The sequence below is a fragment of the Ahaetulla prasina genome, chromosome 1 (assembly GCF_028640845.1).
Source record: "Ahaetulla prasina isolate Xishuangbanna chromosome 1, ASM2864084v1, whole genome shotgun sequence".
Taxonomy (NCBI): Eukaryota; Metazoa; Chordata; class Lepidosauria; order Squamata; family Colubridae; genus Ahaetulla; species Ahaetulla prasina.
This window is the reverse complement of record NC_080539.1, coordinates 243,537,105-243,548,379: the sequence shown is the minus strand read 5'-3', so window position 1 is coordinate 243,548,379 and position 11,275 is coordinate 243,537,105. Positions and strand designations below refer to the sequence as shown.

General features: G+C 39.2%; 1 protein-coding gene across 1 annotated transcript in view; it reads right to left on the bottom strand.

The window, feature by feature from the left end:
- Positions 1 to 2,789: 2,789 nt before the first annotated feature.
- Positions 2,790 to 11,275, bottom strand: part of MARCO (macrophage receptor with collagenous structure) — a 28,135-nt gene continuing 19,649 nt past the window's right edge. Inside the window, exons 12-17 of the mRNA XM_058194508.1 lie at positions 8,998 to 9,042; positions 7,611 to 7,694; positions 6,939 to 6,992; positions 6,159 to 6,203; positions 5,352 to 5,525; positions 2,790 to 4,888 (exon numbers count right to left, since the gene is read on the bottom strand). Of these exons, the coding sequence (XP_058050491.1) occupies positions 4,758 to 4,888; positions 5,352 to 5,525; positions 6,159 to 6,203; positions 6,939 to 6,992; positions 7,611 to 7,694; positions 8,998 to 9,042 (533 nt within the window). The 3' untranslated portion in view covers positions 2,790 to 4,757. The remainder of the gene's footprint in view (positions 4,889 to 5,351; positions 5,526 to 6,158; positions 6,204 to 6,938; positions 6,993 to 7,610; positions 7,695 to 8,997; positions 9,043 to 11,275) is intronic.

Genomic DNA, 11,275 nt, shown 5'->3' with positions numbered 1-11,275 from the left:
TCTAGAGCGCCACCTAGTGCTGAGATGGAACCATTTGTTAGAATATCTGATAAAAAAGAGTTTTCCATTTTTTATGTTGTTATTGTAGGGTTCTTTATAACCACACACACACATCTAGGGTACAGTATTTGAGCTGGTAAATTTATGACGCTAAATATTAAAGAACACATTTTGAGACAAAAACTACAGAGAATGCTCGTGTTGTCGGAAGTGTCCATTTCAATGATGGATTTCAGAATATGTCTCCAATATGTCTCTTGCTTGTTACCTAAATATTATTTGATTTTTTTATCCCACCTTTATTATTATTTATAAATATCTTAAGGTGGCAAGCATACATAATACTCTTTCTTCCTCCTATTTTCCCCACAACAACAATCCTGTGAGGTGGGTTTGCTGAGAGAGAGTGTCTGGCCCAGAGTCACCCAGCCATTTTTTTTGGTGCCTAAGATGGGATCTGAACTCATTGCCTCCTGGTTCCTAGCTCAGCAATTAATGTAATTAGCATTAATTGACAAGAAAAGATAATTTACGGTAATTATTTTGGTACCAGTATGCTTATTTTTTTTTTAAAAAAACCCACTATTTCTCAATGATGAGGGGATTGTTAATTACATGTTCAGATGACTGAACTGGGGAATTTATAGGGGTCAAAATGTTGAACTCCTATTTCCCAGAATTTCTTGCAATTGGCCAGGCTGGCTAATATTGGGAGAAATCACAGTTTGGCAAAATATGAAGACTGCTTCTGCTTTAAATTGTGCAGCCTTGAGGCGATGTAAAATTAAAACTGATCAGGTGTATGAGGTTTCTAATAGAATCCTACAGTGCTAGTCTTCAAGACAATAATTAGATCCTTGCAGCAACAAAATTGTAGAGGTAAGCTACGACTCACAACAGTTCATTTAGTGGCCATTCGAAGTTACAAGGCCAACTGAAAAAAAGTGACTTATGACCATTTTTCACACTTACGACCATTGCAGCATACTCATGATCATGTGATCAAAATTCAGATACTTTGGCAACTGACTCATTTTTATGACAGTTGCGGTGTCCTGGAGTCATGTGATCTCCTTTTGCAAACTTCTGACAAGCAAAGTCAATGGGGAAGCCAGATTCATTTAACAACTGTGTTACTAACTTAACAACTGCAGTGATTGACTTAACAACTGTTGCAAGAAAAGCCGTAAAGTGGGGCAAAATTCACTTAACCAATGTTTCACTTGGCAACGGACATTTTGGGCTCAATTGTGGTTGTAAGTTGGGGACTACCTGTATAAAGCAAAGGGTCTGGGGTTGTGTTACAGGTAGTCTTACAGGTAGATTTACAACCAAAATTTCCATTGCTAAGCACGACAGCTGTTAAGTAAGTTTCGCCCCATTTTACAACCTTGCCTGCCATAGTTGTTAAGTGAATCACTGCTGTTGTTAAGTTAGTAACATGGTTGTTAAGTGAATCTGGCTTCCCCATTAACTTTGCTTGTCAGAAGGTCACAAAAGGGAACCACATGATCCCGGGACACTGCACCTATCATAAATACATACCAGTGGCCAAGCATCCAAATTTTGATCAGGTGACTTTGAGGATGTTGCAATGGTTGTAAATGTGAAAAATGATCATAATGCCTTGCCCCTCTTCTATGGCTGAAAAGATGAGGTAAGAATATGAAGGTAAAATGAGATGGCCAATCCATGTAGAGCATTGTCCAGAGGACAATGCCAATACAAGATAAGCCCCTTCTCGGCACTGGCCTCTTTTCCTGTTCAGCTATATTTGGATTCCCAAAATCCCCAAAGCTTTAACCAAAAACTGTCTACTATTGACTTCACCCCATTCCTAAGAGGTCTGTAAGGGGCGTGCATAAGAGCACCAGAATGCCTACCGTTCCTGTCCTATTGTTTCCTTTCGTTATATCCAATTAATATAGTTATTGCATTGTTGTTGTTAGTTGCGAAGTTGTGTCCAACCCATCGCGACCCTATGGACAACGTTCCTCCAGGCCTTCCTGTCCTGTACCATCCTCTGGAGTCCATTTAAACTCATGCCTACTGTTTCAGTGACTCCATCCAGCCACTTCGTTCTCTGTTGTTCCCTTCTTCTTTTGCCCTCAATCTTTCCCAGCATTAGGCTCTTCTCCAGTGAGTCCTTCTTTCTCATTAGGTGGCCAAAGTATTTCAGTTTCATCTTCAGGATTTGGCCTTCTAAAGAGCAGTCGGGGTTGATCTCCTCTAGAACTGACTTGTTTGTTCGCCTTGCAGTCCAAGGGACTCGCAGGAGTCTTCTCCAGCACCAGAGTTCAAAGGTCTCAATTCTTTGGCGCTCAGCCTTTCTTATGGTCCAACCTTCACAGCCACACATTGCAACTGGGAAAACCATAGCCTTGACTATACGCACTTTTGTTGGCAGGGTGATGCCTCTGCTTTTTAATACGCTGTCTAGATTTGCCATAGCTTTCCTCCCCAGGAGCAAGCGTCTTTTAATTTCTTGGCTGCAGTCCCCATCTGCGGTGATCTTGGAGCCCAGGAAAATAAAATCTGTCACTACCTCCATTTCTTTATTACATACTTATGCTTATATATATGCTTATATATTATATAGTTATTTCATGCTTATGCTTATATATATACTGTGTGACAAAATAAATAAATAATAAATAAATATATAAAGCACAGTGGTATTTCTCTCTTTCATTCCGTCTGTGTTTGTGTGCATTCAGCTTATGCTGAATTTTATGAGCCAATAATAAACTCTAGACAACATTTACAACATTTCAAACCAATATGTCTTCAAGTCAACATTTGCCAAGACTGGCTAAAATGACATATTTTAGAAGAACTAATAAAATGCTACATAAAACAATTCTTTGAAAATACATCACTCTTGCTCCTTTAATACAACCCATTCTTCTTCTTTCTTCATTTCTGGGTGAGCAGATCTCAGAAACTGATGTATGCCAATTTGGATATCCCTGCCTGTCATCGCCCAAGGCTTTTATTAAGGAAATGCCAAGGGGGGAAAAAAGAAACAAATAGCAGTAAACCTTCTAGAATTCTAAGTCTAAGATCTCATCAAAGTCATTCATGGTTTTGTGCCTTCTTATACGAACACATAATTCACCCAGAAGATAACCTCTTTCACAGATATTTCCTGAAAACATAGAACTCTGTATTTTAAGACATACATTCCTGATCTCCTGCAACAGATCTGCTCTTCTACAACAAAAAATAGATTTAGATATGTAATGTGGGAATTTCTCTTGTTGCATGTTATCAGAATGCCATCACAAAATGGAAGAGAGGGGTGGTTCTTCTTGTGGGGGGCATCAGGGTGGATCCTAGCACTGAGACTGCAGCAGTGGTGGGTTGCTCCCGGTTCTGTCTGGTTCTATAGAACTGGTAGTAAAAGTAGCGGGAGGCTCTGCCCACCCACCCAGACATCATAATTGATGATCTGTGCATGCGCAGAAGTGCGTGCGTGCACTCCCGTTGCGAACCAGTAGTAAAGGTAAGTAGAACCCACCCCTGGACTGCAGGATTGCTCCAGATGGGAATGGGACAACTTGCCATGGCCAATTTCCCGCAGGACAGCTTGCCACGGGATAATTTAATCATTCAATTTAATCATTTAAAATACATAAAAACATTATTTTAATTTCTGTCATTCACATTTCAGTCTGTCCCTCCCTTTGCATCCTTTCTCTAATGATTCTATGCCATCATTTCAATATTAGGGTAACTCCTGTCCTGCAGCTAGTAGTTCCATGGCGAGTTGGCTGTAGTGAGTTGTCCTGTGGCAAATGGACTGTGCAAGTTGGCTGTGGCGAGTTGGCCCTGGTGGGTTGGTGAAGAGCAATTGGTGGCGCAATGGTTAGAATTCGGTACTGCAGGCTAACTCACTGCTCACTCCAGGAATTCAATCCTGAGTGGCTCATGACTCAGCCTTCCATCCTTCTGAGGTCAGTAAAAGGAGGACCCAGATTGTTGGGGGCAATTGCTGACTCAATAAACCACTTAGAGAGGGCTGTAAAACACTATGAAGTGGTATATAAGTCTAAGTGCTATTGTTAATGTCTTAGACTCTGCTCCCGACACCCAAAGGAAGCCTTGAAGGAAGACAAAGGCTCACAATAGGAGAGCAGTGCATTTGAGTTCTCTGGAGCAATGCACAAGTTTGGAATCAGGATACAACATGATGTCACCCTGATGTGGAATTTCAAGAAAAGGCACCCCTGGAAGAGGGCGAAAGTAAGATACAGGATAAAGAAACATGGTCATTCTTTTTTTTTTAAAGTTTTACTTCAGGTGACAAAGGCTGTGAATGTTTCCTGGAATCCCAGCTGCTTTATAAAACAATGATGTGGAGTTTGGTTGTTTTATCTACAGAAGTACCTAGCAAAGCCATTGTACTTTATTGAAGATGAAATCTAACTTGTCAAATATTCATTGTGTTGTGTGGTATGTATCTTCTGCATGTGCTTCTTAGCAGGAAGTCCAAATGCATCAATAGATCCTTCATCCAGGTGAATAGAGATACAATTTATGGGATTTTTACATAAAAACATTCCTCAGTGTATCTATGAGCCTAGATATATCAAATAAATCTTTAAAATTGGCCTTGATCAAAGAAGAACCTAAAAATACATTGATGCAACAGAAGACAGTGAGCATTAAGTAAGTGATCAGTAAGATACACACCACATGACAAGGCTGAGATGCTTATTTCAATATTATTTTACAGGTTGTGCTCCAAAACTGCCTTAAGCACACTCAACCCCAGCATCTTCACTATGGCTGCAGTTGTTTTCACCCCATTCACGTTTATTGCACAAATAAATGGAGAGTTCACTTCCTGAACAGTTCACGTCATCCAGCCAGATTTGTCCAGATCCTGATGAGCCAAAATACATAAGCAGAGATATAATGACTTAATATATAAATTGTTTCCAAGGTGAGAAAACAAATTCTGTTGACATCATTGTGCTGCGAGACCTGATTATACAAATATGAGAGATTGTTGAGGGAACCATATTCCCTTTTGCTGTTTTCTCAGGTGTCTAAAATTCCTCTCTAGAACAGAGGTCTCCAACCTTGGCAACTTTAAGCCTGGCGGACTTCAACTCCCAGAATTCCCAGCCAGCAAAGCTGGCTGGGGAATTCTGAGAATTGAAGTCCTCCAGGCTTAAAGTTGTCAAGGTTGGAGACCCCTGCTCTAGAACAAAGGGCCAGAGCAAAGATGCTCCCTTGCCATGTTTCAGAAAGAAAGAAAGAAAGAAAGAAAGAAAGAAAGAAAGAAAGAAAGAAAGACAAAATCTCTTGCTTTCTGATTTGATGGAAGTTGTGAAGTAGATTACCTGCAGCTGCAGTGAAGGTATTAACAGCTCGATTGAACCCCAGCATTCGGCAAACCACGTTGCCATCATTCACATCCCAAAGATCATCACAGATGGTGCCCCATTGCCCCTTGTGAAGAATCTCCACACGGCCACGGTTGTCTTGTCCTATGAGTCTCAGGAAAGCACCGAATCCTGTGGTTGTTCGCGTATGCAATTTCAAAAGACAATGGCAAAAGCATTAAGGGTTTGATTACACCAAGTATCCATCCTTTCTATTCCAGCAATACATTTGTAATTTTCCACATCTAAAGGAGGGTTCAGTATAAACTTTTTAGAAGGAAATGGAGGACTTTTAATGCAGCATTCTCAGCAAATACTGCAACTGATGCTCCATAAATTTATTTTGGTGTTTGTAAATTTTGATTTTGTTTCTTAATATTGGTTTCTCTACTAAACCAGATGTCCCAGGTGACCACCTAGTTCATCTGAATGGATTAGCCACTCCTGGCAAAGAATAATGTAACACGAACAATTAGTTAGGTCCTGAAGACAACCCCTGGATTAAAATGTAGGAATACAAAGGATAATAAGCAAAAATATCTTTTCTAACAAAAGGACTGCACCATATTACTTACCTATAACTCCTGATACAAAGGAAACTATCTCCATTTTGCCTACTTCTGGAACAGGCATAGCTATATGTGTGTGTTCTTTTATTGTGCTTTTGCTATGGTTTTGCTCTGATGCTAGATAAAGAAACCCAGCTCATATGGAGCTTCACATGTTCAAAAAAGTTTTACAAATTGTTTGTTGGGAATAATTTACCTGAGATGCCCCTTTCACCTTTAGAACCTTGTGGGCCTGGTGATCCTGTTTTAAGAGAATTAAAAAAACAAGTGTTAATGAAACATTCAGATAACTTGTTTTTTGTTTAAAAAAATCATAAATGAAAACGGTACACAATGGAGTTATAAATGAATAAAACAAATACAACATGCACCAGAAAGATATTATCTGTCCTACTTGTGTGCCACAATTTCCAAGGCACAACTATCGCAAGAGTTCTCATAGACCCATTGTTCCCAAACACTTTGGTCTTAGGACCATTTTAAAAAATATATTTAATTTTTTTTAAAAAAATGATGGAGGATCCTGAAAAGTTTGGTTTGTGTGGGTTATGCCTATCAATATTTATTAGAAATTGAAACAGAGAAATTTTAAAGTATTTATTTGACTTCATGGACCCCTTGAAAATGTGTGGTCCTAGAATGGATTTTTGCTTGCAATTCCTTTCTTTGTTACTACCATAATAGGCTAATTTTCCCTCACGTATGAAACAACAAAATTGGAGAAGCAGCACTATAGAATATTTATAGTGGCTTTCTATTAAAGATCAACCAAACAAGGCATATTGGTAATCTAGTAACTTCATTAAAAAAGAATTTATGGAGAGTGGGTTGAGAGTGATCACAAGTGCCCTTTGGCTATACTTGCCTATAATAATTTAAACATGATAAATCCATATTCTGCCAAAACGAAACATAAAGTTCACATGCATTTGATTATATATATGTGCAAAATATTGATATTGGTTTTGGAATTTACCTTTATCTCCCTTACTACCTTTTTGACCTTGATCACCTTTTTGTCCTCGTGGGCCTGAGATAAGAAAAAAGAACTACAGATTAGAAAGTCTCTGGAAGCTAATGTTTCCACATGCTATTTGCAACTCTTTTAGCTGTCAGGTGAGTCATGGTTGACTAAATATGTCTCTATGAACAGCAGAGACTAGGACTGCCATGAAGAATTGGCAAGTAGACCAGTTCTTTGGAAACTCTCTGGAGAAGAGAAGAACAGGAGATTGTCCACAAGTTCTGAATGGCAGCTCCTTGCAAGGTGATTGTAATGCCCCTGTTGGACTGAGCGCCCTGAAACAAGAGGATAACTTCTTGCTGTCAGTTGTAGCAGTGCCTTTAAAAAGAATGTTAAACTAGCTATGCTCACATTGTAATCACATTTGGAGATGATCTACCTAACTATGCCATGGATATTAGAGACTTTCAAAATGGCAAGTTTAATTTGACACCTGGTGAGTTTTACTTTCTTTCTTTGATACAAGGACTTTTTAAAAAGACTTTCGAATTTAAAAATGCTATACAATTGGCATTCAGGAAAAAAGAATTTTTATGTATGAAAAATTATTAATTGAACTGGAGACCAGAGGAATATAAACTTCAATAATAATTTTTTCTTAAAAAGCCCATGGTATTTGCTTACCTGGAACTTGACTTGCTGCTCCGGTCTCCCCTTGATCACCTTTTGGGCCGCGAAGTCCTGGTGAACCCACATTTCCAGCAGTGCCTGTTAAGCGAATCAAAGGGTGTGATTGATAGCAGACCAAATGTGAAGGAATAACTTAGTTGCATATTGTGTACAAAGAAAGGTGTGCTAAGAACCTTCCTTTTAATTTGGTAAGAAAAGGTTACTTAGTAATAGAACAGCAGTCCTGATCATGTTCTGTCAAAATATTTTGAACTAGACTCCTAGACTTCACAACCACTGTGTCTAAAAACCAGGCCAACGTTAGTCATGTAAACTGAGGCTTCTGGAAATTGTAGATCAGAAGGTACATATACTATAGGTAGCCCTTGATTTATGAGTGTAATTGAACCTGTTGGTCATCAAACAAGTCATCAAGTGACCGTGCCCAATTTTACAACAGTTTTGTGATTAAGCAAACACCACCGTCATTAAATGAGTACCACAATCATTAAATGAATGTGACAGTTGTTAAGTGAACCCATTCTACCTGGACACCATAAGTAAATGCTAGTTTCTGGTAATAAATCCCAGTCACATGACTTCAGGACACTGGAAATGGTCATAAATGCAGGCCATGTGCCAAGCGTCCCACATGACCAAAAGGGGGCAGTCATCAGAACCTTGAAACCTAGACTGTAAGTAGCTCTGGTAGGTCCATTGTAACTTCAAACAGTTGCTAAGTGAGCGACCGTAAGTCAAGGACTACCTGTAGGTTATGCCAGACTACAGTAGACGATTTTGCTCTGTAGATTTGCCCCTTTGGTTCCACATTATAGATTTGCAGGCAAAATCTGCTCTTAGTGTCAACCTCCTGCTGTAAGCAGCTTTGTATCAAAAGGAAATGCAGAGAATGGCCACCGTATCCTGCCTCATCTTTTGCTGATTCACATCACCATGAATAGTTTCTTGCTGATGTCAGTAAGAACAATTTTTGCCTGTAAATCTATAACATGGAATGGTGTTTAGAAGGGATAAGGCCACCGAGACTCAAAATTCATTTTTACCATTTGGGAGAAACCCAGTCCATTGACTAATGTGGAGGAAGGTCAAAATCCCATCATAAATTGATAATTCCTCATGAGGTAGAAAGAGCTGATCAATGAAAGAGGAGAAAAAGGGGAAGAAAGTCTGCAAATACACTTTTAAAGTATACAATCTGATGCCAAATAAGTGAGCAGCAGTCACTTCCTCTTTTAGGAACAACAATGTAATTACATCTAGCATAGCTGGCTGGAGAATTCTGGGAATTGAAGTCCTCAAGTCTTAAAGCTGCCAAGTTTGAATACCTCTGGTATAGGTTATAAGAAGGGCATTTCAATTGCATTTACACAACATAATTTACCTTTATCTCCTTGTAGTCCAGGAGAACCATGCAAACCTGGCAGACCTGAAAGAGAAAATAATATTTCCTTGTCTATATGTCTGAATGTGTTTTTATAAGTGAAAGGACATGGCATGACATATGAAATGATATGTTATATAGAAAATATAGACCAATCAGCATTGGTCGCACTCCTGGATGATTTCTGGTGGGAGAAGGATGGAGGTGATGGAGGTGATGAGAATAGGAGAATACACCTTTTGAAACTTCTACATGAAGGAGCGGTTGCAGGAATATATTTAGGGATAAGTAAAACTACCAACTGGATTATAGTTCTAGAATGTCAAATGTAGCACTAATGCCTTGAGTGGAAGACTAATGAAAAACATTAAATCATCATGGGTCTTGGTGGGAGAAAAACAATTTCAAAAATCCATTATTGAAAAGTCATAAGGCAGAAACTAAAGGCAGCAAATGATATTTGAATAAATTATCCCAATGATAATATATATTCAATTCGTACATCTTAAAAGAAAAATAGTGCCCACTTACGGGAGATTTAAGGGAGATTTCCCCAACCCAGGTGTGCTATGTTTCTTTAGATTTCTGAAGAAATCTACAACTCTGGAGGACACCATGGTTGAGTTAAGGAGTAGAGACAGGTAAAGTTGAACACTGTGTAAGTGGTATTCCATCTATCCAACAGAGCCAGTATGGTGTAGTGGTTAAGGCATCTGGGCTAGAAAGCAGAAGGCAACGAGTTCTACTTCTATGTAGGCACATAGCCAGCTGGATGACGTTGGGCCAATCACTCTCAACTCTAGGAAATAGGAAAGGGCAAACCACTCCCCAAAAACCTTGTCTCTGTCTTCTTACAGAGACAAGAAGAATTAAAACTACAGGGACTTGTCCAAGCAGCCACCAGGAGTCAATACTGACTTGATGACACTAAATAATTATAATTTATTCCATCCTTCCAACTACCTATTCAGCATCAGGATTAGAGGGACTGTGTGGGGCTGCAGCGAGAGATAGTAGAATTTACCCAGTGCCCATCACCTGACAAAATTAAGTCTCTGAAGATAATCATTTGGATGTCATCATTCTGAAGCAGGATAAAAACATTTGGTCAACTCTGGAGGTCAATCTGCTTGGAATTCTCCAGTTTATTCACTTAGGATTCATATATATCCAAGTGGAACCAAAGCTAATAAGTGTAAAGGCCTCAAAGGGTGAGAATAGTGTTGATTAAGAAAGTTACTAAATCCAGTCATGGGCACAGAGCATGATGTCATATGTCTCAGGAGACCATCACAAAATAACAAAAAACAATGCAACGGACAGTAGGCTATTAATGTGATGACCTCATGGTACAACTGACATTATTAGGGCTTCCACTTGATATTGACGGAACCCAAAATAAACTTGCATCTCTGAGCTTTCTAATGTCATAGTGATGGAAATGAGAAGAAATTATTCCCCCCCCCTTATAAATAGTAGACTGAAGGCACAGCCTAAGAGCATCAGTCTTCTATCAGGAACAATCAAAGTAGGGACATTAATTTCAGAAGAACAAAGAGTCTATTACCTGCTATCTCTACTATTTCCCCTAGTGGTCAATAGGACAACACTTTGGATATATTAATAGCATTCTGAGGAATGAATTCATGGAGCAGAACAAGATTGTTTAGACCACTTCCTTCACAATGAGAATATCTGACTAGCTTTTTTTCCTTAGCCTTTCAGAGGCATGGCATAGAACTGATTCACATGATACCCTAAGCCAGGGCTCTCCAAACTTGGCAAGACTTAGGGACTTCAATTCCCAAAATTCCGCAGCCAGCATGACTAGATAAGGAATTCTGGGAGTTGAAGTCCATAAGTGTTATATTTGCAAAGTTTGAAGACCCCAGCCCTATGCCATGACATGGTTAAATCTAATGTGATGTAGGAACCCAGATTATAGACAAAATAGGTTAAACATAGCCTATACATGGCTTGTAGTAGTTTTACAGATCTCACCTATAGTCCTAAGTTGTTCACCTAGATGTGGTATCTATTACTCTACAGCAAAATTTCCCCTCAAGACTCAAGACACAAAGACAAGAGGAATGAATGACCTCAAACTGTCAGAAGAGCACTGCTGTTCCCAGTTCTATTCCATTCCTTATGGAAGATGTGAATTTTGGTTTTTTCTCCACTCCATGTGTTATAGGCCTCTGCTCTGTCGGCTACCATGTTCCCCCCCCCAAAAAAAAATTAAGAAAGGAAACAGGAAGGACCAACTAGTCAGTGTAAA